A 27,689-nucleotide genomic window follows, 5' to 3' on the forward strand; every position below is an offset into this window, starting at 1 on the left:
TTGTTTTCCATTTTTTGTTTTAGTTTTAATATACAAAGAAATAAATTATCAGTATACATTGGTTTACGTTGCTAATTTTCTATTTTCACTATTGATTTTTATTTGTTTTTGAAAAATTGAAAGCTAGATTCTTCTATCCATAATTATAATATTCAAAATTAATTTTCCTAAACTAAATTATTCATTTTATCCCTAAACAAAACCCTACGGCTACGCATTGATGTGGTTTGAACCGATCGAATACTTCGGCCCTGCAGAGATAGAAATACAGCGTCCGGTGCATTGACTAGTCCGCACGTTAAATAAAATAAAAGCGTGAAGAAACCCCATAATAGCGGGATTAATTTGAGAGTTGGACGATGGTCAATGGGGTGCAGGATGGAACTGGGGAAGCCTTTGATAGTTATGGTATGCGGGAGCCTCGTCTACTACCACTGTGCATATCGCAACTCCAGCCTCCTCTCTCTCCTCTCCGACGTCCTCATCGTCCTCCTCTGCTCCCTCGCGATCCTCGGCCTCCTTTTTCGCCAGATGAACATCTCGTCAGTAGTTCCTCTCCTCCCTTTGAATCTCTTGTTTTCTCTGTGAAATTGCTGTAGAATTAGGTTTTTTTTTTTTTTTTTTGAACGACTCCAAATTTGATGCAAAGAAGATGCACAATTCTTGCAGTAATGGACTGGCATTCAAATTCTTGCAATAATTTCGCGCTCTGCCTTTGATTTTACTCTTTTCTTTTGGGGCTTTTAACAGGGTACCTGTAGATCCCCTCGAATGGCAAATCTCTCAGGACACTGCTACTAGCATTGTTGCTTGCTTGGCTAACACCATAGGAGCAGCTGAGTCTGTTTTGAGGGTTGCTGCGACCGGCCATGACAAGAGGCTATTTTTAAAGGTACTTCGTTACTACTTTATGAGTTTTTGAATTCTTATATTTTTTCTAAAATTCTGGTTCATTTAGTGTAACTTTTGTCCAGAACCAGTGTTTTTGAAGAGAAAGAGTGTGGAATTCAACCATTAAGGATTTCTGGATTATCTTTGAAAATATTAGTTTATTTGCTAGAATTACAAAGTGGTTTAACTTGGTGCAGTTCTCAAATCAAAATATTAAAAATAAAATTTTCTTTGACTTCATATGTATGCTACCCTGTTTTCATGTGTTTCAGTGCGTAGGCATTAATGCAGAATGTTGGAGATTAGACCTCCTCATACTGCATTTTTTTTTTTTTTGCGTTAAGGATGATATGTGGCGTTACTTTATGGCATCTGTTCTATCACTGTTTGCCTTGTATTGTTTTCTTACTCTTCGTTGGCATCAAATATTCTTTTTCCCATTGGTACGTTTATATGGGGTGACAAAAACAATGAATTACAGACTATACATAATTAACCAAGAAAACCTGTCTTCAATCCCTTTTCGTGTTGTTTTCCCTTTAACTCTTTGCTTTACTTTTACCACCTTCGGGATGCACTTTGTTTCCTTTAGGATCAAACAACTTTAAACCCATATTATCCATTAATTCTTGAGCTTCTAGACCCTTCCTAGGAATTCTATCCTTCATCCTCAAAAATAGGAACCTCCTTCAACCCTTCTATTAGGGATGGATGTGCATACGATAAATCCCGAGTACATTTGAAGAGGAAAAACCATATCCATATTGTTCCCGATTCACATCCAAAAGCAGCCCCCTTTGAACAATCAAACTCACTAAAGTCCTCACTATCATTATCTGAGAGCGCGCCCCCCCCCCCCCCCCAATTTCTTCTTCTCCTTACCTTTGCTAGCTCAATCACAAGTTGCACCCTTCTTAGCATATGGATCTTCTGTAATACTTAATTCTCCTTTTAAATCTCTCCTTAAGATCTTTGGCACCATCTCACCAAAATGCTCTCTCTTCTCTTCATATATTTTCCTTACATGTGCACCCATTTGAATTGCCTTCCGATGAGCATAAACCTTTTGGCCCCTAAACTTGTTTGAATTGATTTCTGTGCCAGCAGGTTTCCATCACAAATCATCATATTTTTTGTTATTATTGTCCACACTAGCTTCTAAATCTTTTGTGGTACCCCCTTCTTCAATACCATCACTGAGCATTTACTTAAATTTTTGTCCTCTACTCGGGATTGCTCCCCTACTAAAATTGAACTGCCATAATTAATTGATTCACAACTAGATTTAACCTTCTCTTGTCCTTCAAGGCTGTTTGGACAAAATTCTCATTTCGTTGATGTGAAGATAGCTGTTTTCTTTTTCTGTAGTTGTGAAATAGATGGTGGACCTGGGCTTGATTCGATTTTTGGCCTAAATGCTACTGGTTCCTACTTGTCAAGCTTGAGATTAATACGGACCTCGACATTGTTGAGATCATTGGGCTTGAGGTGTAGGCTCTTTTAACTCTATATTCCTTGGGCACATTAGATCTCATTACCTAGTTGAGTTGATATTTGAGCCCAATCCAAGCCTCATCATGAAAAAACCAAGTTACCCAACAATAGACCCATATATAACACAATAGAAATAGATGTAGGCCCAGACTGGTTCACCTTCAACCCTTGGGCAGCCTCCTAGGAAACCCTAGCTACCTTTGTTGAAGGCCATAAACCAGTCTCTTCTTCTTGTCAATCCAATTGTCCCACATCAGTTTCGAATAAGTTTTGTTGTCGACCGCACCACAATGTAGCCAAAGTTGCTCCTTCCCTTGCAATATAGCTTCCTTCTAAGATCAAGGTGCTCGCTGTTTGCACAAGAAATTCCAGTCACTTGACAACTATAATCCTTAATTGAATCCACCACCTGTGGATGAAGATCTTTTGCAAAACTCCACTAGCTTTCATTACGAACACCACTTGAGATGAAAATGGAAATCTTTTTCCAGTTCCACCGCAATCCTAATTCCAAAAACTTTCTCTTCCTCACCAATCCAACCACCATTCAATAATCCACCTTTCCATACCTTGTTTTTGGAGAGAAACTCCTTGCTCGACCAAACATTGAACTATCAACCAACCATTGCATCATTGTTGAAGAGACCCTAACCTAATGATTGTGAAGGGGGTTCCTTTCAAACTACAAAACGAAATTACCCTCCCTTACTCTCTCTAAACTTAGATCAAAGAATTTCTTCTCAATCTAGATAGTTTGATAGGACCACTAGCCATAATCAAACATACACTAGATGAAACCAAGGGCTTTGAGAGAGGAGGGGAAAGAGAGGGCAAGTATGATGCAAAATAGTGATCTAATTTTCTTATGAAACCACATCAACAAAAGTACAAAATTCATTTGAATGGTTGGGATACAAGGGGAAGTGGCAATGCTTCTTATGCGAGTTTTTTGAAGTTTGTTTTGTAGGTTGCTTGTTTGCTCTTTCCTTTTACTTGATTTGAAGTGGGTAATGGTAATAGGGTTTGATTTTGGGAGCATATTTGGGTGGGAAAGGTTTTATTGAGGTTGTTGCTGCCTCTTATTTTTAGATTATCCACTTTCCACAGTGCACCAATGACAATTGTTTTTTTTGAGCTAGTGTACCCTTGTGTCATCCCATTTGGAAGGCTTCGACTTTTTTTAAGATTTGGGAATTCATTTGGACCTTGAATCTTAATAGGATTAGTACAAAGGACTTGATACGGGTAAGGAAACCCTATAAGGTCCTTAACCCTCTTGTTTGTACGTTGTGCTATGAGTCCAATAAGAAAAATGTGCACCTTTTCTCCATTGTTGGTCGGTGAGACAACTTTGTGGTGCTCTTTTCTCTTGTTTTGGTGAAGAGTCGTGTCTCAACACAATGTGTATGATTTCTTGTTAGTGAACAGGGTTTTAGGAAAAGTAGAATAGGAAGAGCTTTATGTACTTGTTTAATGTATACCATCGTTTGGATGTCGTGAGTCAAGGAATGCGAGAATTTTCAAGGCTGAGACAAGTTCTCCACCTTTGTTGGGGGGTACAGTTAACTTTCTTGCTTCTTTTTAGGCATATTCCTTTGGAATTGGGGCACAACATTAATTGTAATTAGCTGAATTGTGGAGGATGTCTTATCATCCATTTATTGAACTTATGTTTAGTTTTAGTTAAGTAATTCTTAGTTAATGGAAGTTGTAGTTTTGGATGGTCCTAAGAAGCAAATGGATTGAGTAGTACAAAGAGGTTTCATTGAACGAGGATGAGGATGGCAAGGAAGGCTTGATGATGATTTGGAGAGCTTGTACACTTCTTGTAAGGATTTATTGTTGGATCAGTTAATGGTGGAACAAGGGTAGACGGCTTAGCATTTCCATGTCGTCATTACGTAGGTCATTACGTAGGAGTGAGTATTTCTTGTATGGGCAACATATTTTAGGGGATAAAGTTTTTGAAAGGTCATTACGTAGGTTTGAAGGACACAGATAATCAAATAAAAATTTTAGTTGAAGAGGGTGCTTTGGCTACTATCCCTTTGAAAATGTCTTTCTGTTCAAATTGTTTATGGGTTTACTCTTGCAAGAGAGCAAGGCATGGCTGTGAATGTGCTTTTCATGTTGTATCAAGAAGGTCCCACATGCCAAAAGGTGTATTGTCCATTCTTTGCCTGCCAAATTCTACTCTTAATTCTTTGTGCCAGAAATATACATTTTTTGAGGGAGGGGAGTGACCATACATTAGGGGATGATAGGATGAGATAGACAACTAGGATCTGCAAAAATTCCTTGAGGGATGGGAATTAAGATGGTGAAGAGATGAATATGGTAGTTTCTCCTAAGACATACGAGAGGATAGAAAAAAAAAAAAAAAAAAAAAAAATAATGTGTGAAAAGAATTGAATAAGTTAGCTACTTTGATGAATTATAGAAGGGGTAGGGGAAGAGGTAAGGGGGGAAGTGGTTAATTATGAAGGTCATTAGTTGGGATGTAAGGCATCTAGGGAATGTGAGGAAGAGAGGCTTACTAGGGAAAATTTGAGTAGCAGTTTTGATATTGTTTTTATCCGGCAAACAAGACTTAAGACTTATTTGTGGAAGGTTCTTCCCTCCTAGGGATTGGCTGCAGAATCCCTATCTTGTTTGATACTCGTTAAGTTGAAATTGATAGTCTCGTGGGTGGTTTTTTTCTTTGGCAGTTTTGTTGGAAGTGAAAGGAAGTGTTAGTGGTGGTTCATGTTAATCTATGGCCCATCAAGACCCACTCTAAGGTGTTACTTTGGGATGAGTCATTTGCTGTGTATGATTTTCACTATCCTTGGTTATAAGGTGATACTTTAATGTGGTGAGATTTTTTAAGGAAAAAAATGAGAAGGTAGGGTTACCTTGAGTATGAAGAATTTGATAGGTTTATTAGGGATTGTGGGTTGAAGGATCTTCCTTGCGTAATGCTTTATTTTCATCGTTAGAATTTTTTTTTTGGGAAGGGGGGGGGGGGGGAGGGAGGGGAATGGTAGCTAGTCATTTTTGTAGGTTTTTGTTTTCTAGTGAGTGGGAGGATGAGTTTCCTAATCTTTCTCAAGGGGTCTTGTTTAGGTCATTGTTGGATCATTTCGATATTTTATTAAAGTCTAGCAAGGTCAAGCAGGGCTTGACTCTGTTAAATTTGAAAATAGGTGGCTTAGTCACAAGTTCTTTCGGTCTTTGGGTTAGGAGCGTTTGGAGTGAGAATGTTAAGAAAAGTTGGAAAGGGTTTAAGTTTATGAAAAAACTAAAGCGCTTAAAAAAGAAGTTAAAATTTTGGAATATTGAAGTATTTGGGGATTTTAGGGCTAAGAAAAACAACATTTTAGGTGAGCTTAATTTGTTGGACAGCAAAGAAGAAGAAGGGGGTCTTTTGGAGTGTGATAAGGCTAAAGGGGTAAAGCTAATTCATGATTTAGAGGAGGTGATCTTTAGGGAATCAAGGAGTTGGAGGCAACAAACAAAGGTTTAATGGCTTAGGGGAAGGTGACTGTAATTCAAAATTTTTCCATAAGCTGGCTATTGGTAAGAGGAGAATGAATATGATTATAGAATTGGAATTGAGGGGAGGAGAGATTGCTACTAATTCTTCTTTATTTGTAAGAAGATAATAGATTCATGTATTTTTTCTATTTTGTTGGCTGAGGAGAATGTTTGTAGGACTGTGTGTGAGGGTTTGAAGTGGAGTCCTATTTATAGTGATTGGATGAGGCGGTTCAAAGGACCTTTTGTGGAAAGTGAGGTTAAGGCAATTGTGCTTAAGATGGAGAGGGTTAAGGTTTGGGGTCCATACTCCAAATGGGTCTAGTATGGCATTCTTTCAGGACTGTTGGGATGTGGTTATTGGGGATTTTCAAACAATCATTAGTGAGTTCTTTTTTTAGTAGAAGTATTAACTCAACTTTCATCACTTTGGTGTCTAAGAAGAAGAGGTCTATTAAAGTTGCAGATTTTCAGCCTATTAGTTCTGTGACTACTGAGTAAAAGATTATTGCAAATGTTTTAGTTGATAGGCTGAATTTTATTTTGTGATAGGCGATACTATTTTGGAGGCTCAAAGTGCTTTTGTGGAAAGTAGGCAAATGAGGTTGTTGAGTATGTTCATAGAAGGAGAGATAAGGGGCTTGTTTTTAAAGTAGACTTTGAAAAAGCTTATGACCGAGTTAGTTGGAACTTTCTTGATGAAAATCTTTTTGATGAAGGGGTTGGGTGAAAGATGGATGTCTTGGATGAGGGGAGGGGGTGTTCATCTAATGCTTCTTTCATTGTCATTATCAATGGAGAGCTTAGATCTTGGTTTAGGGTTTCCTTTGGGGGGAGTGGTTAGGCAAGGAGTTTCTCTTTCTCTTTTTTTGTTCATTCATGTGGGGGATGTTTTTAGTAGATTAAGGTGGGAGTGAGGGGGTTATGGTTTCTCATCTTCAGTTTGCGGATGGTAATATTTTTGTTTGGAAGATTAAGGAGTCTCCTTTAAATATTCTTACTATTATGCAATTGTTTGAGAGGGCCTTTGGTTTAAAAATAAATTTGGGGAAGAGTGGGACGTGTTGTATGAATTTGGATAGTTCTAGATCTTTGGAGTTTCTCTTTAGTTGGGTGTGGCATTCTTGAATGACCCTTGAATTATTTTGGCTGTGGTGGTCATCCTAGGACAATTGGTTTTGAGATTTCGAGGTGGAGAAGGTGTCTAAGAGGTTGGATGAGTTTCTCTAGGTGGGCTTGCCTAGCATTCCTTTTTATTTCTTGTATAGTTTTAGAATCCTTGGGAGGCCAGTCATATTGAGAAAATCATTAGATTTTCTTTGGTCGGGGATGGTTGAGAAAAGGGATCATTTGGTTAGTTGAGAGGTTGTTTGTAGGTCATAAGAGGAGTGGGGTTTGGGTCTTGGTAAATTGGTGTATGAGAACATTGATTTAATGGGTAAATGGTTGTGGCTTTTTTCTTAGATGAATCTTCCCTTTTGGCACAAAGTTTGGGTTGAGATGTTCCTGTCAAAGCCCTTGGAAGGGTATTTCACAGTTATATCCTCCTTTTTATTCCTTATACCAATTTTTTTTGTGGGAAATGGGTCCACAATTCGGTTTTGGGAAGATATTTGGGTGGGGAGTTGTTCACTTTGCACATCTTTTCCTTGTTTGTATAGACTGTCCTTTTTGCACAATGGATCTATTTATTCATTTTTATTTCAAATTGGGAGGAGGGGGAATTCTCTTAGAATTTCCATTTTGGTAGGGCTCTTAATTATAGGGAGGTGTTGGAGCTCATCACCTCTCATAAGAGTAGGAGGCCTTTCAAGGCTTTCTCTCTGGGTGTTTGTTCCCTTTGTTTTGAAAGTTCAGATCTGTATCTCACCTGTTCCTCCATTGCTCTTTTTCATGTGGGCGTGTCTAGACTCTAGAGCAACAGAGGATTGTTTGGCTATTTCATTTTCAAGTTTTGGGAGGGGTAAAGATGGTTTGGCATTGTGGAGGTGTATGATTTTTTCAGTTTTGTAGGGGATTTGGTTGGAGCAGAATGCTCGAATTTTTATGGGAAAGATTCAGTATAGAAAATTCAGTATCTGGCCTCCTTGGGGGCTTTTGGAACAAGATGTTTCTTCTTTTTCAGATTTACAGCGTGATCGGCTAGATGTGCTGTTTTGATATTTTTGATATTTTTTGTTTTGTTCTTTTATCTTATAAGAAGGTTTTCTTATGCTCCTTGTTGTACTTCTTGTTCTCTTTAATAAAATCTCTTCTTTTTTAATAAGAAAATTATTATATTATTTTGACATCATAGTAATGCTACTTCCTACTTTTAATATTTTAATGTTTTATTGTTTTTCTTCAAATTGAAGGTCATCTTCTTTGAAGACTCGAAAGTTGTTCTTTGAAGGGTTTTTTGGAGTTTTAGCAGGGTTCAAAATCTAGAGCTTCCTCTTATTATCTTTGATAGATCCAAACTTTAAATACTATTAAAAAAACCAAGGATGGGTCTTTCTTTCGCTCATGTAACAACTCTCTCACCCTCGTGTGAGCACGACCATGGCCATGTTAGCAGGAGGCTATGTTAAAGCATTCGACGCAGATCAAAGGAAAATCCTTCAATATGAGATTGGATAAGAAAGGGGAGGCCCCTTTATTGTTGTCACGGGCCGAGTATTTCAAGCCTTTGTGAAAGGACTGTGCGACGCTAGCTAAACCCCTCTTATTTAACTAGCCAGCCTATCGTTTACCACAATTCATCCACAAAACACTTTCACCAACCAAATATTAGCGGAAGCAGCAAGCAACTTATGAAAGCAGTGAGAAGTAAATAGTAAACATTGAAGCAACGCAATTCATTAACAACACCTCCGTTAAATTGTGTGTCTAGCGAGGGAGGCAAGTAGGCTAAACTCGTTGACAATTGCTAGTGAGTTTTACAAGTTGATGAATAGTCACCCTCCCCTAAAGAGCTTTCAATGCTATTCCCACTCTAGCACTAGGAAACATCAAAGTGATTGAGGAGTCATATTGCCTTTTTTAGCATTGGGAGAAACTACTACTAGAAAATAAACCTACACTAGTATTTACATGATGGAAACCTATCCAAAACGCATGAGACAAGCGGTCACAGGCAAACATAATGCCTTGAACAAGCTCGGCTCATGACGCTTCGCCACTTATGCGGTCGACATCCTTGTAGACTTTGACTTTAGGTACACTTCTACTTTGTTTACGAACGATTGCATATCTTCTGCATAAACCCAATTGATTTCTTTGTCACTAAGGCCTTTCCACTTCACTAAGAACTCGTGCCGCGTCTTCCTTGAGGATGCGAACTCTCTGTCTGTAAGGATGTCTTCAACTTCACTTCTGTCTTCAACTTCACTTTTGTTAGGTTGCATTGTCTTCAATTCGGCTCTAGTTGATTGATTTCTGCTCGGATCTTCAGTGTCGGCGTTGAACGGCTTGAGGCAGTTGACGTGAAATATGGGATGCACTTTCATCCAAGTCGGATGGTTGATTCTGTAAGAGGCTTTCTTGACTTTGGCCAAGATGGGGACTGGTCATTCATATTTGCGAAGTAGTCTCCTATCTCCTCCTTGTAGTGACCTGATCTGTTTAGGATTGAGCTTAACAAGCACCAAGTCACCTACGTTGAAGTGCTGTTGTCTTCTTCCCTGATCTGACCACTTCTTCATTCGCTTAGAAGCTTTCTCCAGGTAGGCTCAGACAATCTCTGCATTTTGTCTCCATTCTCTGGTAAAGATGTATGCCCTAGGACTCTTTCCTCTCCACAACTCGTCCACTGTGTGAGGTAACAGCGGTTGCTGGCCTGTAACAAGTTCAAAAGGCCTCTTGTTGGTTGTTGAGCTCTTTTGGGCATTGAAACAAAACTAAGCCACATCAAGTAGTTGCACCCAATTATTTTGGTTGGCGTTGATGAAATGGCGCAAGTACTCTTCCTGTAGCCCATTGAATCTCTTTGTTTGTCTGTCTGTTTGTGGATGGTAACTCGAAGAGAGTCCTAGCTGTGAATTGAGGATTCTGAAAAGTTATGTCCAGAAGTTGCCGATGAATCTTAAGTCTCGGTCACTAACAATATCTTGGGGACCACCCCAGTACTTCACAATGTTCTTGAAGAACAATTGTGTTGCCTCCTCGGCCGAACAGTACTTTGGTGCGGGTATAAATGTACCATACTTCGAAAACCTGTCTATAACCACAAGTATAGACCCTGCGTCTCACACTCTGGGCAGGTTGGTGATGAAGTCCAGTGAGACACTTTCCCACGGTTTGGATGGTTTTGGTAGGGGCTCCAGCAGCCCTGCAATCTTCTTCCGCTCTACCTTGTCTTGTTGGCAAGTGGGACAAGTTCAGGTATAATCAACCACATCATCATGCGCGTGTGGCCAATAATACCTCTGCTTCAGTAAAGCCAAAGTGCGCTGCCATCCTGGATGTGCGATCCACATGGTATCACGACACTCTCTCAACAGTGTCTTCCTTAGATCACCAGCTCTTGACACAAAGAGCCGGCTACCATGGGTCATCAGCAATCCATCTTCCATCCAGAACTGACGTGCTTTCCCCTCCTTAGTCAGCTTCATGAGGTTTTGCGCAATCGGATCTTTGGCTAAATTATCCTTGATGCGCTCCCGCATCGTCGTGGTAACAGTACTTACAGTCAAGTGTGTTTCCATTTGCAAGGCTGCCAACTTGGCCTTCCTACTTAGTGCATCAGTCACTTGGTTCAGGTGTCCCACCTTGTGCTCAAAGGAGAAATCAAATTTTGCCAAGAATTCTTGCCATCGGCCCTCTTTTGGTGTCAACTTTGGGTGTGTGAAGAAGTGGCTTACACCTGAGTTATTCGTTTTCACCACAAACCTTGATCTAAGTAAGTAGTGTCATCACACGGGGAGACAATGTATCACCGCTAGCATCTCCTTTTCTTGAGCTGTGTACTTTTGCTCCGCTTCACTAAGCTTACGACTCTCGTATGCAACAGGATGCCCCTCCTGTAACAAGACTCCTCCAAGGGCGAAGTTTGATTCTTCTGTTTGCACCTCGAAGGGTTTCATGACATCCGGAAGAGCAAGTACTGGATCTCTCATCATGGCATCCTTCAAGTTGTCAAAGGCTCCTTGACACTACGTCCAGTTCCACCCCTGACCCTTCTTCAGTAGTTATGTCATAGGAGCAGTTTTCCGTAAGTACCCCTTTATGAACTTCTTGAAATAGTTGGTAAAGCCAAGAAAGGAATGCAGCTCCTTCATTGTCGTTAGGATCTTCCATTCTTGAATCTCCCCTACCTTCTCTATATCCATCCTGATATGACCTTGCTCAATCACATAACTAAGAAATTTGATGCTCTGCTGAGCGAAAGAGCACTTCTCTTTCTTTCACATACAGACTGTTCCCTTTCAGCTTGTTGTCGTTGTCGAGCACCTTCTGTAGATGCTCTTTATGTTCCTCTAGAGTGGAACTGTAGACAATAATATCATCCAGATACACCACGACAAACTTGTCGAGGTATTCTCGAAGTACTTGGTTCATCAAGGTACAGAATGTTGCAGGCGCATTCGTTAACCCGAATGGCATCACCAAGAATTCATACGCCCCATACTACGTCACACAAGTAGTCTTCGGCTCATCACCATCAGCAATCCTCACTTGATAGTAGCCTTATCTCAATTCAAGTTTAGTGAAGTACTTGGCATGACTCAACTGATTCAATAGATCGGCAATCAACGAAATAGGTTACTTGTTGCGCTCTGTCACCTTGTTGAGCGCTCGGTAGTCCACACACATCCGCATGCTCCCATCATGTTTCCTTTGAAAAACACTAGTGCTCCGAATGGTGCTTTGGAAGGGCGAATATATCCTGCTTTGAATAACTCTTCAAGTTGTTTCCTTAACTTTGCTAGCTCTGGAGGCGCCATCCAATATGGCCCCTTAGCTGGTGGTTTCACTCCTAACAACAACTCGATCTCATGCTCCACACCTCGTCGTGGAGGCAAGTTATGAGGCAGCTTATCCGGCATCACCTCCTTGTACTCATCCAACACAGCTTGGATGGTCGAAGGCACCAGCTCTTGGATTACTTCTTCATTTACCACTACCGTGGTTAGATATGTCTGCTCACCCTTTCTCAATCCCTTCTTGAGTTGCATGGTTGAAAAAAACTTCTCCTCGTCTCCTTTCGTTGCAACTGCTTGCACCATGCAAGGGTGATCTCCTATTAGACATAGGGAACTAGCAGAAGGCATCGGCACTGCCTTCGCCCCCCCCCTTCCCTAAGGAATTCCATTCCCAAAATGAAGCTTCACAGTCACTTGCTTGGCTACTCCCAGAGCAGGCTGGGCTACCGAATTCATTGCTTTCATGTGTCCTGTATCCTTCTCCAAGGATAAGTTGAGTCTCCTTGCTTCTGCCTGTAAAACAAAATTATCGGTTGCCCCTGTATCCACCATAGCACGGGTACTCTTCACATTGATCCTTAAGTCCACAAACATTAGTCCTTTCACTTGTGTAACTTTTGGTGCTTTCACTTGCTTTTCCAATGCATTCAGTAGATGCATTTCCCCCATCCTCGAGGTATGCCCCTCTTCCCCATCTTTCCACTATTTGATCTAAAGTGGAAGCTTGCAAGGCATTAAGTGCTGCCTTGTGAGGGCACTCAAAAACTCTGTAAGGGTCTCGACACAAGTAACACGAGATTTTACTCTTTCCAATGGGTGTGTTGAACCCTCGAAACGATGAAGCTTCTTTTGAAGTTGATGCTTTATAGTTAGCTCCCCCACTTTTAGGTTTGCCCTTCTTGAAAGACTTTCTGTTGTTTCCTCCTACACCAAACTATTTGGACGAAGCGGTAGTATCAGTAGCGTAGTCAGTCAAGCGTTCCATGGCAACTTGTGCGGTAGACAAGTCTTGAACTCTTTGCCTATGAAGTTCTGCTCTTGCCCACGGTTTCAACCCCTTAAGGAAATAGAACAGCTTGTCCATTTCCGACGTGTCCCTGATATCCAACATCAAAGTAGAAAACTGTTTCACGTATTCCCTGATTGACCCAGTATGCTTGAGGTCTCTTAGCTTCTTCCTAGCATTGTACTCAACATTCTCAGGAAAGAATTGGGCCTTGAGCTCTCTCTTAAAGTCTGCCCAACAATCCACAACCCAACGTCCATTTTCAATTTCATTGTACTTGGTACTCCACCACAGTTTGGCGTCACCAACCAAGTACATGGTTGCAATATCCACTTTCATCTGTTTTGAGTTTGTCCTCATAGCATGAAAGTACTGCTCCATATCAAACAAGGAGTTCTCCAACTCCTTGGCATCACGGGCATCCCCATATGTTTTGGGTTCTGGTATCTTGATCTTGCTAAACTCCGGAGTGTTAGAGTTTCCCGTAGCAAGAACCACCAAATTCACCTTTGCAGTCAAATCAGCTATTTGAGCTTGCAAGGTTTCCACAGTATGGTGAAAGTCCTCTGACATTTCAGCTAACAAACTTGCTTGATGCTTTTGTGATCCCGCCACTTCATCGACAAGTTCCCTCAATTGGGCCATCTCCATGGCCACATTATTGGTTGCTGTCTCAACCTGTGTTTCTAGCACACTAATTCTCTTAGCATTGGTTGGCGCCATGGTCATACCAAAGCTTTCCCAATCCCACAACGAAGGCAATTGAATTCACGTAGCAACTAACCGAGCTCTGATACTAGGTGTCACGGGCCGAGTATATCACGCCTTTGTGAAAGGACCGTGCGGGGCTAGCTAGACCCCTCTTGTTTAACTAGTCAGCCTATCATTTACCTCAATTCATCCACGAAACACTTTCATTACATTCAAGCAAATATAAGTGGAAGCAGTAAGCAACTTATGAAAGCAGTGGCAAGACAGTAGTAAACATTGAAGCAGCGCAATTCATTAACAACACCTCCATTAACATTGTGTGTCTAGTGAGGGAGGCAAGTAGGCTAAACACTTTGACAATTTCTAGTGAGTTTTACAAGTTGATGAATGCTCACCCTCCCCTAAAGAGCTTTCTATGCCATTCTCACTCTGACACTAGGAAACATCAAAGTGCGAGGAGTCATACTACCTTTTTTGGCATAGGGAGAAACTACTAGAAAATAAATCTACACTAGTATTTACATGATGGAAACCCATCCCAAACGCATGAGACAAGCGGTCTCAGACAAGCATAATGCCCTGAACAAGCTTGGCTCGTGACCTGTGCTTGCTCGAGAATAATGTTCTGGAAATAGTTGGGTTAAATTCACGAAGGAGGCAGTTTCCTGGCTCGCTGATGGTCTATGACTATCAACTTTCATTTGGTTGGAAAGGGGCTCTAGAAGCATTTGCAAGGGAAATCTTCATTGCTGGATGGCGATTAGGTGGGCGAGGGTGGGGACTTTTCGGAATTAGGGTTGAGGGGAAAGGTAAGAATAATTCTGTGTTCATTTCTGAAGGCAAGGAATCTAATGGCAAACATTTGCGAATGTGTTCTGCAAATTTGCAAAGGAAATTCATCACAATTTTTGAAGGAGCAGGCGTCGCAAGCTCTTCAGCTCCCAGATCATGGAGTAAGGTGGTGATGGAAGGAGAGGTAGGCGAAGGCTGCTTAAGTAGTCCACAATCAGAAAAATTGTGTTTAAAATTGTGTTTTAAGTGTGGGACTGATCTGCGATTGAAGGAATCGGGGGTGCTGTAACCAGATGACAACGCTGCTTGATTGGAGGCAAACGTCCATAAGGTGCAGGGAGCTAGGGTTCTGGTGGTTGCTGCTAATCTTGCAGAGGTGGCTAGGGCTGCAATAGGGGATGATAAGGCTACGAAGTCTGGGCCTGGTCGTCTGGTTCTCATCCTGGATTTTGGCCAGGTTTGTGAGAAAGGTGGTGCTTCTTCTTGAACAAAGCTGGGCCATTTAATAGAGCAGGCCTGGTGTCTTGACAAGAAGGCTATGGGCTTTTCTCTGGATTCAAAAGAAGTCTCTTATGAACAGGGGCTTTCACAGATAGGTCTCGTATCTGAAAAGCCCCAGGGCAAGGATATGGGTGTTCAGGTCCTTCCTTTGTATGACCCTGTTTATGAACAAGCCCACTTTCCTAGCCAAAATTCACATAGGGGAGAGGTGGTATTCAGAAAGATGTTAATGAAATACAAAATCTCTCTCCAGCTCTCCAAAATAAGCATAGAATGGATCAGCATTCAGAGTGTAATCAGGATGATTTTAATTTGGTTTTGAAATCAGTTTGTGAAGAAAATAATGATGATATATAAGTGTCAGATTGGCTGTTGATTCTGGTTTTGCAGAGGGATTAGAGACTGGTGTCAATAGGATATAAAAAATAAGAAGCTGGATTGGGTAGGAAATCCGGTGTTTTAGGATTTAATTCTGAAAAATCTAAGGGTCCTAAGGTGTATGCTCATTGGAAGGCTGCAATGATGGGTGCAGAGATTAAGAAATTATAGGAAGCAAAAAGAGAGCATTCTGGTGAGATAAGGCCAAAGATTATAAGGAGATATTCTGAAGGAAATTTGAGCATTGTGGAAGATACACTTGCTAAGATAAAGGATTTAGAAAGTGATGGAATTAGCAAAGGAAAGGAGGCTAAGAAGTGGGGAGATTTTTCAGATAACGATAATGATGACATCAGCAAGTTTGACTGTGATGGTGGTTTGCTGTTGGACGAGATTTGGGAACAATATGGATATGTTTCTGATTCCTGTGATGTTCTTGGGGACCCATCATATTTACATCCTGCCCTGTTGGAAGGATTGGAGGGGGTTCCTATTTTTGGGAACAATGGGTTGGATAATAAACTGCAGTGTAATGATGGAATTTTACCTACACCAGTGGAGGTGATTTCAAGAAAGGACTTAGAAGCCCATGATAATAATGGATAAATTGGATTTAAAAATGTTTGATGCTGGTGGAATTGAAGTGCGCTTTGATGGGGGGTAACTGGGTAAGTACAAAGCAAAGGGTCAGAGAGAGCTTGCAAAATTTAAAGTGCTTGGTGAATTAGGACTAAAAGTGATTGAAAAGGGGTTTTCTTGGTTAAGAGTACTTTTCAGTTATTTTTATTTTTTTATTTTTTAATTTTCATTATTATTATTGTTTTGTTTCTGTTTTTTATTTTTTCAGGTGGACCCCAAGTCCCCTTAGGTTGTAACTTCTCTTTCTCAATCTAATATGCCTTCTTTTATTATTTAAAAAATATTTTAATATTTTACTATTATAAAAATCATTATAGTGTGTGATAATACTATGAGATAAAGGGTATCTCTGTCCAAAATGGCTAAATATTGGGGGTTTTTTGTCCCATAAATTTGGGTGCCATGTTACCTAAAATGGGGTTGAGAACGTGATTCCCATGTTTTTGTGGGAATGTAGGGACTCCAGCATCATCTTCCTGAAAATCTGGGAAGATTTTGTGAACAAAATACCCCCCTAAATTTCCTAAGCCTATGCCTAAGTAGGTTTGTGGAATATGTGGCTGAAGTCACAGCTCTTTGTCAGGAATGTACTAAACAAAACATTTAATGTATGTTAATAGTATGGATTTTGGCTTCCAAGACTTAATGATGGTAACATGGTTCGAAATCGTGGTCGTGGGTGTCACGGGATGCGGGTGTTACGTAACGGGAAGCGGACATAATGGTTGTGAATTTTTTTCACGCATGCACAACCATGCCAAAATCGAAAAATAAGCATGAAATCCATTAATGCATGATTTTTAATGAATTTTGACAACTTTCATTCAACCTACAAATGCTTTTTAATAGGCATTATGATTTTTATATTAATTTTAGTACGCTACTTACAAAAAAAGGCATATTTTTTAAAAGTTTGCATTAGTTTAATGGGTAAAAAAATGTAGAAATGTAATTAAAATGAAGAATCAATTAATTAAAGGCATAAAGTTACTAAAAATGAGTCAATAGACTGAATAATTTATATTAAAATACAATAATTTATATTACAATTTTCAATTTAAAAAAATAAATATGGAATTGTAAATCGTACACTTTAATTATTTAAATGGTAGTGTACTTTAGTCACTTTGAGACTTGACTAATTGTGTAGAAATTAGAATTTATTATAAATTTTTGATCTAATATTAAATTATTAATTGTGAAGGTATTTAAAAAAATAAATATGTAGAATATTAATTAATAATTTTTTACTAAATCTGTACTCTAACTCTCTAAGTAACTATAAATTTTATGTTTTAATAATTTTATACTAATTTTTTTATTTTAATTAATAAATTCTACTTATATAATCATTTACAAATTTGCATACTAATTAAATAATAAATATAAACTGAAATTATAAAATAAACTAAATTATTAATTTAGAATAAATTGGTAATTTACAATTACATAAACCAATGAAGTAGAAGAACTGAAGAAACATACCCACTCTTGAGTCCCAAGTCCCCACTGAAGCTGCAAGAGAGCTGCAACCTGCGAGCCTCCAAAATTTGGGGGAATTGAAGGCTTCGAAGCTTATTTTTGGAGCTGCGACTGCGAGCCTGCGAATGGAGACGACCTGCAGAGCACAAATCCTTCAAGCGACAAATCGAAGATTGGAAGCTGATTTTTGGGTTCTTATGCTGGATGAAGGAGACGAACTGATGAAGAGGGAAAAATCGAAACACCTTCAAGGGAAAAATCAAACACCTTCAAGACGAACTGGCAGTCAGCTGACCTGCGATGGCTGCGAACTGCGAAGAACACTTTCAAGGCAAAAATCGAAGCTGATTTTGGGGATTTTGAAGCTTCAGATCAGTAGATTGAAGCTGTACGAAAGAGACGAAGAGTGAAAGAGGGAACAGTACAACAAATCGAAGCTTCGAAGCTGCTTTTCGTTTCTTTGGAGGCTTCAAATGAGGAGATCTAAGCTAGGTGATGGAGGGAAACACACAAAATGGAGCAGATTCGAGGGGATAAGGAAGGTACGCAGTAGTGTAAGGGGTTGTCGGCTGTAACGTGTCGTAACGGATGTTATGGGCCGTAACGTTAGTGTAACGGCCGTTATGGTTCCGTAACGGCTGTTATGCATGTGAATTTTCTGCTCACCGCTAATGCGGCCTGTAACGGTATCGGAGAGATGATTTTGCGCGTAACGGCCATTATTTAATACCATGGATGGTAAATAAACAAATGGAGCCGAAAATATTTATATTTAAAAAATTAGAAGTGTTATGGTTCATAATCTACCAATGAAATTTTCAGAAACGAATGGTTGTGTGTTTGTTGTGCTTATTCTTATTTTAGTATTGTTGTGCCCATCTTTCTAGAGTGAGATTGGCCCGTTTGCTATCTTTTTAGAACCGAGTCTTGGAAATTATTTTGTTCTTGCAATTGGAAAAATGGGAATGCAGAAAATGCTGTCATTTTTTGTGTTTTCAACAGTTAATGCTGCAATAGTAGATGCTATGATAGTGGCGAATGAGATGGTGCCTGGTGGACTGTGAGGAGGACGGGTGAGGGTGTTGTTTTTAAATTGAATATTAAAAAGCTTATGTTTGATTAGTTGGAGGTTTTAGAAAAACTGTTGACGCACAAAGGGTTTTGGTTCTAGGCCGAGGAATTGGATTAGGGGTCGCTTGTCCATTACCAATGCTGCTGTTATTATTAAGGGGGAACAGGTCAAGGTTTACAACATAAGTGTTCCTTTGGGTGGTAATCTTAGGTCTTTGGATTTTAAGGATCTATTGTTGCCAAATTGTCTAAGCATCTTGATGGCTGAAGGGTGCTTTGTTCTCTTTTGGTGGGCATCTCACAATGATTCATTCCTGTGTTTATTTCATTCCTTACTATTTTTTTTCCTTGTTTCAGATTTCAGCTGGGGCAGCTATGAAGTTAGAGAAGGGTAAGAGCAGAAAAAAATATTAATTTTTAATATAATGGATGGGATGCTAGTATTGGTGGTAAATATACTCATGAGAGTCCTTGCAGATATCTTCTTTGTTCCCCCTTTCTACTATGCATAAAGTTGATGATGGATCTCTTTTCTGTTTTTGGGAGGATATGTGGGTGGGAAAATATGTATATATATATATATATAATCTTTTCCCATTGTATTTACTATCTTTCTTTGCTACATAATGCTTCAATTTCTTCTGTGATAGTCATAGAATTGGATTCTGTTTCTTGGAATATTCATTTTCATAGAAATTTGAGTGATCATGAGGCGGTTGACCTTTCTTGATGCTCATTTTGTCGGATGCCTTTTGAACTCCATCTGTGGAGGATTCTAGAGTTTTGACCTTGGATGGTTCAGGTTTCTTTCCTTGCATATTTTTTTTCCCTTACTCATTCTCCTGTGTCTTTTCTCCTTGCTAATTGTATTTGGAAAGCTAAAGTTCCTTCTGAGGTCAAGGCATTTATTTGGTTGGCTGTCCTTTAAACCAATAATTTGTTGGAAAGTAGGTGACCTTACCAGAGGTATCTTAGATGTCTGTGTTGTGTTGGATAATGCTGAGACTTGTTCCTATCTTTTTTTTTTTTTTGCATTGCTGAGTGGGTTAGAAGTTATGGAATCGATTGGTTAGGGATTTTTTTTTTTTGAGAATTGGATGTGCCTGGAGTCATTAGAGGATTTTTTTGCAGGTCTGTTTTAGAGGTTTTGGGAGGACAAATGGTGCTCATAAATTGTGGCATTCTGCTATTTTTGCAGGAGTTTTGGGCAGTTGGTTGGACGGCAATCCACATATTTTCATTGGACACACTCTGACTTTAACCCTGCCTTCATGGCGTCTCTTTTTGGCTCTCTCTTCTGGATGTTACATGTTTTTTTTTTTTCCCTCGAGCTCCAGAGAGACTTAATGGCTTTGTTGACGTGATGTTTTATTTATTATTATTTTTTGTTTTGTTTGCATTTTCCTGTTTTTTGGTTTAGAATACCTTATTCTCTGCATTTTATCTCGTTTTTTTCTCAATGGAATTTTGTTTTTCTATAAAAATAATTATAAATATTATATGATCCTTGTGTTTCTTGCCAGGTGGTTGCCACACTTTATGTGCTATCAGCTTTGGGACGAGTGGTATCGGGTGTCACCGTTGCTTATGTTGGTATGTAAGCCATTTTTATATTTTTCTGTCTTGCTTTGATGCATGAAGGTTTTTTGTGTTTCATTTGGAAAGGTGAACAATAATGAATGCTTGTGGGATTCATTACGTCCTATAGAAAAATTAGTAATTTTTTTATACATATGCTTCCCCGAAGCTGCATGCACCATGATTTGAATCTCATGACATAATAAAGAGTCCTGATGGCATAACCGTCTTCTCATAAAAGACAGAAAACTTAATGACAGTCACCCAAATGTGAAATGCTGCCAGTGAATTTAGAACCCAGAAACGATTGTCTATTGGATAAAGAATAGTACAGTACTACCAGAATGACAGGAAGGATTTATAGCTAAACTATTGGCAATGTTGATACATAACCTATTCAGTACCTTTTTCAAGGATACAGTGTGGAGAACTCTCACTTCTGATGTGTAGTTCTTCGTGCATGTTGGAAGCCCTTGTTTTGTCTTGAGATTAAAAAGCTATCACAGTTTTCCATTACCTATAGATGATCATTGCTGTTAATCCTTTCACATGTCAAGGGTTCTGATCCTTCCAGAATATGCTAACTTCATCAAAGGCAAGCAACCCCTTGAGATGAAGGGCATAAACATAATTTTGAGTTGAGAGGAGAGGAGAGGAGATGGTCGCGAGGCAGTAATTTGTGCTGATCAGCACTTAATTATAGAGTTGTTTGTGGGTGATTACTCTTTGATTATAAATGAGAATGTTTTTTGTTTTCAAAGAAGAATGGCTCTTTTAGCATTATGGAAAGAGGTGATTAGAAAGTCTATTACATCTTATGTGGTCTGAGAAGCTTTTTTAGGTGGAGGAACTTCAGAGAGCCTTTTTTGAAATGGAGAGGGATAAGGTGCTAGGATTGCATGGTTATTTGCTGGCTTCTAGGATTGCATGGTTATTTGCTGGCTTCCCTCCCTCCAACCTCTGCACTAAGCTCTTTATTATTTTTATTATTATTATTATTATTATTATTATTATTATTATTTTTTCTTCCCAGGAATGCTGGAATGTAGTGAGAGGAGACTTGTTGAAGGTATTCCTGGTTTTATGAGGTGACTGGGAAGAGCATGAATGCCACTTTCATTACTTTAGTCCCTAAGAATGAGCGTTAAATTGAGATATTTTCGTTCAATTAGCTTGGTTACTAGTGTTTATGAGATCATTACTACTAAGGTTCTTGCTTGTTGGTTGAGTGGTCTTTTGGGTGCTACTATTTCTAGCACTTAAGAGTGATTTGTTGGGGGTAGACAGATTCTGGATTCTATTTTAGTGGCTAATGAGGTTGTGGAGGATTCTAGCAACTGGGTAAATTCGATTTTGAAAAAGCTTATAATCAGGCGAGTAAAAGTTTTCTTAATGAGGTTCTTAAGAGGAAAATTTTGGTGTGGATGGAGGAAATGGATTAGTGGTTGTTCATCCTCAGCTACTCTTTTAGGATATTGTCAATGGCGAGCACGAAACTCATTTCATTGATCCTTTATCACTTTTCTGGTTTACCTAGGTTGTAGAAGTCCTGGGTAGGGTAGCTAGCAGGGTTTTTGTAAAGGGCTTATTGGTTGGGTTTGAAGAGGTTTATTTCTCATTTACAATTTCCTAATGGTACTATCTTTTTTGTTTTATGATTGGGTTCTTTCATTGTTTTTTGTTGCTAATTTTTGAGTAAATATTGGGTTTGAGGATTAATGTCTATGAATGGCTTGACTGGTATGAATTTGGGTTATAATGAGCTATCTGATTTGGCTTCTTTGGCTAGGTGCTTTACTCTTGGTTGACTTCTTACTCTTGGGGTCCACGACAATTCTTGGTCAACTGCTTTTTGGATCCTGTCATTGCTTTTTGTTGCAAATTTTTGAGTAAATATTGGGTTTGAGGATTAATGTCTATGAATGGCTTGACTGGTATGAATTTGGGTTGTAGTTAGTGAGCTATCTGATATGGATTCTTTGGCCTCTTTGGCTAGGTGCTCTACTCTTGATTGACTTTTTACTTATCTTGGAGTCCACGAAAAATCTTGGTCAACTGCTTTTTGGATCCTGCCATTGCTAAGATGTGTAAGCAGTTGGATATTTGGAAAGATGTTTTTTATTTTTAGGCTGTGGTGGTTATGTTGCTCTAATTCAATTGTCCTGTCCTTCTATTCCCCTTTATTTCTTATCTTTGTGCTTTTCTTTTTTTGGGTGGTTGTATGGCTCTATTTCAGGTGTCTTTGTCTTCTATTCCCCTTTCATTTTATTTTTTATTTTTTTTATCTTTGTTTAAAATTTCTGTGGGCATCGCCTGAATACATTAGATAGGCTGTTGATTTTCTTTGTTTAGTTGTAGGAGAGAAGGACCATTTCATGAGTTGGGAGGTGGTTTGTGGGCCTGAGTTGGGAATAAGGGTTTAAATTAGATTGGGGGTGGGGGTTGTGTCTTGGGAATTTTTTGTATAGAAACATTGCTTTGGTGGGGAACTGGTTATGGCATTTTCCTTCGGAAATTAGTTCCCTTTGGCACAAAGTCATAAAGGTTAAGGTTTTTTTTTTTTTTTTGGATATCGCCGGGTGTCCACATCCGTTTTTACGGTCCGTGACTAATCCCACGCCCCGTGATTCTGGCCCCACATTACCACGAGGATGTAAGTTCAGGAGCCCAGTGGAAGTTAGGATGCTAAATTAGGAGATAATGTTGACTACTGGGGCCCTTGAAAATTTATTTCCTTGGTTTCTTTGTTCTTAGGTCAAATATACAGTGGAAAATGGATTTCAGGATGACTTTTGGAGGGGCAAACTTCCTTTTCTGTTTCTTTTCCCATCTTTATCGCCTTTGCAGTCTTGATAATGCCCTAATTGCTTTAATTTTTTTTTTTAATAATTAAAAAAGTCACTTATTAAGAAGAAAGAGATGAACAACAAGAAATGAAGGAGATGGCATCCTCCTAATTAACAAAAACTAAAGAAAGGAAACAAGAAAAAGTATTTACAATAAAGCTTACTAATTCTTCTGAATCTCAGTTTAAAAGTGCCTGCAGCAAAAGCTCCCAAAGAAGCAAGAAAGACAATTTTATCCTATAGCAGGCTCAAAGGCAAATGTCAACTCTTGAAGATATGACAATTCCTCTCTAACCAGACACACCAAATAACAGCAAAAGCAGCCCATCTCCACAGAATTCTCGCCTCATTAACCCTTCCTTAACCCATAAGTGGATGGAAAACCATCCAAAGACTCTTGGCAAACCCTTTGCTCTCCAAACAAACCAAAGAGTCTATTCCACATATTCCAACCAGGAGAACAGCGCAGGAAAAGATGAGAACGAGATTCCACATTACTGCAACACATCAAACACATGTCTACCTGTTGCTAGGCCTTCATACTTGCAACAGATTCTTTGGTGTCATCTATATTAAGGATTGGCGATCAAACGAAATCCCTCACCTTTGTAGGAATTATAGATGATTTCCTAAAGAGAAAAAAATTGGATGCATAATATTATGAGAATAGAAAGATTTGCAGAAAATATATTCCAGAACTATCTAAAGTCCAGATCCTGCTATCATATCTAGAGGAAGGCTGAGAAGAGTGTAATCAGTAGCGACTGATATGAGCTCATTAGCCCCTTTTTCATTAAGATCCTTAAAAAGTGAAAATACCAAGTGGCTTTGACCCCCTCATGATCACATCTAGGCTAGACTTTGAAATGCTCTCCCTAACCAAGCTGCACTTCCTATTATATCCTAAAAAGCTGATAGTCAAATTAATGGCTTGAGGGTCTTGGCTGCCTTTTCATCTCCAAATGATTCTGGAGTTATAATTAATTCCTCTTGACAAACATGTGATGTCAAACGAACTTTCACCTTTTCTGGATTTGGTAAAATGCCAAGAATAGGATTAGCACACACTGTAGGATCCCTTGAAGATATATTCTCAAAGCTTCCAGTAAGAGCAGAAAAAGGAGAGAAAACTTTGACAGGAGAAAAGCAAGCTGCAATTGTAGTCAGCTTCAAATGGAACAATTGCTAAGTTACCATTCCCGGGTCGGACCTTAGATTAGTAGGTTCCTTCAAATGGTCAACATCAAACTCAATAGGATTAGATAAGCCAGCCAGGCTTCTCCTTTAGCTGTAATCCTTCCTCCTGGAATCTTGCTATAGATCATCCTGTGCTAAATAATCCAAAAGATCAACTTATTTGTTTGTACATCATTAGCAAGACAAGTATAGTTCGGATTATCCTGTTTGCATTGCAAACCTTCTATTAGCAGGCCTTCATCCTCTTCAAAAGGGCTATATAAATCATCATCCTTCTCAGCCAAACCCCCATCTGTGCCATAACAAAGGAGCTCTCACCTCAGAATTGTCATTGCCATCAAAAGAAAACTGAGCAGAAGTACCCAGAGCTTCCCTGAAAGTACCGAAGGTTTGGTTCACCAGAACATCTTTTCCCACCTTCTGTCTCCTTTTTCTGTGTCATTTATAAGAAATAGCAGAGAGGAGCCATCATGCCATGAGGCCATTGGAATCACAGGATCTTTTACTCGTCCTTAATCACAGTTGGTAACCCTTGCCACAGCTGCTAACCCAAACTGCCCTTATCCTCCAATTTTCTCACTCTTTCAAGAGCTCCCCCTTGAATTTACACTTCATTATCAAATAGGGCAGCTGGTTTCAGTCTCAGACTCTCAAGCCTCTGCTTGTTCAAGCTGAAATGGGAAGTCTTTAAAAGAAAACGAAAGTTCCTTCAGGTTTTAGATTTGTTGTCCTCAATTCTTTTCCTTATCAATACTTGTTTAAAACCATGACCCTTTAAAAAGAACACCTGATTGTTTTTAGTAGTCTGCTGGTCAGTGGCCTTAATAAGCATCCATTGGGCTCAAACAAGGTTTGGACCTTTTGACAATCCTTAGGCCCAGCATTGGAATTAAAAAAAAATTGAAGTTGTAATTGGGCTGAAGATCACATCCCATATATCTCCTTTCAAAATTATGATTCCTTTTCCATCTTTTACACTGATTATGACCCTAGCTAGAACTGCCATTGTCTATCTGAAATATTGCTAGAACTGCCATTATCTATCTGACATATTGCGACCGTTGAAGAGATCGACTTATGAGGACTTGTCCCAATTTAAAGACAGATTCAAATCCAGTAGCTTATAATTGATTATATGCTTTTCAATGTGACCAATATGTGAAGAACCACAATCTTTGCATTTTTCGAAAGTTCCATGAATCTGATTAAGACCCTTAACCCTTATTCAACTCCCAAAGCACCAAATAAATATGAGTTTACAGAAAATGCTGCCATCCCAGCAGTTCAGGATTATTGGAATAACGTGAGATCGTGCATGGCCCTGCTGTGAGATCCTTACCTGGGATAGATTGCACCCCCTTTTATTGGCTAACAACCTCATGGATACAGTAAGATTAGTTTTCCTGAAATTTTTTTTTGGGATAAAAGAAAATAATATATTATTAAAAAACCGGGAAGCAGAATGCATGATTTAGAGGACAAGAAATCCTCCCCATAGATCTAGAGTACAGAAAAGCAAAAATATGCCAAATAAAAAACAATACGAGTATTAATTACAAAATGTACAGCTTTCCAGTGTCTTGTGAGGTCAGACAGTGATAATCTGCAAAAAAATCCAAGAGTGCACCCAAAAGGAAGCCAAGAAAGTTGCTCTATGCCATATTAGTTGTAAGCAGGTTGAGTGACATTTAAGAATCCTAGCATTTCTATCAAGCCATAAGGTCCAGAGGATGGTGAAAACAGCCGCTGCAAATGCAAAAAAGGGAGTTCCAAAGCTGCGATGCCAGTGCCACCCTGCAATGAATGAAAAGATGGGCATTTGTTTTGGTGCTTCCACAACACATGACACACATGTTAGGACTGTGATCCTTATAGAGCCTTCTCTTTTGTGGCAAACCATGTGTGTTAATCCTTTCTAGTATCACGGTCTAGACAAAAGCCTGTGTCTTCTGAGGCACCTTTAGCTCTCGAAAGAATGTGGTTTCAATGAAGGGGGGGGGGGGGGGGGTGATTTTAGAAGGTGTGCAATAAAAGATTTAGTAGTGAACGTGTTTGATGAATCACCCTCTCTCTCTCTCTCTCTCTCTCTCTCTCTGTTCCTACTAATGGAAGGTGGTCCAACAAAGAAATAAGGATAGTGAGCTTATCAACCTCTCTTTCATTGAGCAGCAGCAACAACAACAACAAAAAAAAATCTCAAGTCCCACTAGGTGGGGTTGGCTACGTGAATCCTTTTTCGTCAATTCATCCGATCGAGAATGTTTTCCTCTATTAGATTAAAGTCTATTAAATTCTTTCTTCACAACATCATTCCAAGTTATTTTAGGTTTACCCTTAACCCTTTTCATGCTTAAAATAATAACTAACTCACTTCTCCACTTAGGTGTTTTGCTAGGTCTGCAATTCAAATGCACAAACCATCTTAGTTGCCCTTCCCTTATCTTGCTTTTGACCATTGCTATTCTTAAATTATTGCGTATATGCTTGTTTCTTATTTTATCTTTGAATGTATAACATTCATCCACGTTAACATTCGCATATTAGCAACTTTTACTTTTTGTACATTTTGTTTCTTAGTTGCCCAACATTCTAAACCATAAAGTATAGCCGGCCTTATAAGCCATCTTATAAAACTTTCCTTTTAATTTTAAGGGTATTCTACGATTACACAACTCACCTAGCACACTCCTCCATTTTACCCAACTTGCTTTAATTCCATGTACTACATTTTGTTCAATTTCCCCTTTTGCTTGCATAATAGATTCAAGATATCTAAATCTATTAAAGCTATTAATTTCTTAATTATCAAGTTTAATCTTCTCTCAACTACTACTCATTACATTACTGAGCTTACATTTTTTATATTTTGTCTATTCCTACTTATCGAAACCTTTAGACTCTAATGTGGTCCACTTCAGTCCTTCTAGCATCAATCAACACAATATCATCTGCAAACAACATATACCAAGGGATCTCATTTTGGATATTCCTAGTAAGTTTATCAATCACTAAAGTAAAAAGATAATGACTCAAAGTAGAACCTTGATGTATACCTATTGTGATTGGAAAATCTCTAGATTCTCCTTATATAGTCCTAACACTAGTCACTACTCAATCACAGATATCCTTAATGACCTCAGTATATTTATTGCATACCCCCTTCTTTCTGAGACCCACCAATGAACTTCCTTAGGTACTTTATCATATGTTTTCTCTAGATCAATGAAAAACCATATGCAAGTTTCTCTTCTTTTCCCAAAATTTTTCTATTAAACTTTTTAGAAGATAAGTAACTTCTATTGTTGATCTCCTAGGCATAAAACCAAATTGATTTTCTAAAATCCTCGTTTCTAATCTTATTCTATGTTCAATTATCCTTTTCCATAATTTTATTGTATGATTCATAATCTTAATTCCACAATAGTCATTATAGTTTTGAATATCGCTTTGTTTTTGTATCTATTAACGCACTTTTCCTCCATTCCTTTGATAGTTTCTTGGTTTTTATAATAATGTTGAATAGATTAGTTGACCAAATATTTCCTTTATCCCCTAAACATTTCCAAACTTCAATTGGTATTTTATTTGGTCCTATATATTTCCCACTTTTCATTTTTTGTAACATTATCTTAACTTCAAGGACTCTAATTTTGCGAATAAATCTCCTATTTTTTAGTCTTCTCC

The 27,689-nt window shown here is 38.9% G+C and overlaps 1 protein-coding gene across 12 annotated transcripts in view; it reads left to right on the top strand.

The window, feature by feature from the left end:
• The first annotated feature begins 229 nt into the window (after positions 1–229).
• Positions 230–27,689, top strand: part of LOC131158067 (reticulon-like protein B23) — a 78,532-nt gene continuing 51,072 nt past the window's right edge. For 4 of the 12 annotated variants that reach the window (XR_009137396.1, XR_009137397.1, XM_058112629.1 and 1 more), the window contains exons 1-3: positions 230–542; positions 751–892; positions 19,908–19,977. Coding sequence is in view for 3 of the 12 variants with exons in the window: in XM_058112629.1 (XP_057968612.1) it covers positions 367–542; positions 751–892; positions 19,908–19,977 (388 nt within the window). In the remaining 9 variants the exon portion in view is untranslated. Of the gene's footprint in view, positions 543–750; positions 893–18,741; positions 18,776–19,907; positions 19,978–27,689 lie in introns of all 12 variants that reach the window. The other 8 variants (XR_009137398.1, XR_009137394.1, XR_009137393.1 and 5 more) reach the window with 4 other exon arrangements.

The sequence above is a fragment of the Malania oleifera genome, chromosome 6, assembly GCF_029873635.1.
Source record: "Malania oleifera isolate guangnan ecotype guangnan chromosome 6, ASM2987363v1, whole genome shotgun sequence".
In the NCBI taxonomy this organism is placed as follows: Eukaryota; Viridiplantae; Streptophyta; class Magnoliopsida; order Santalales; family Ximeniaceae; genus Malania; species Malania oleifera.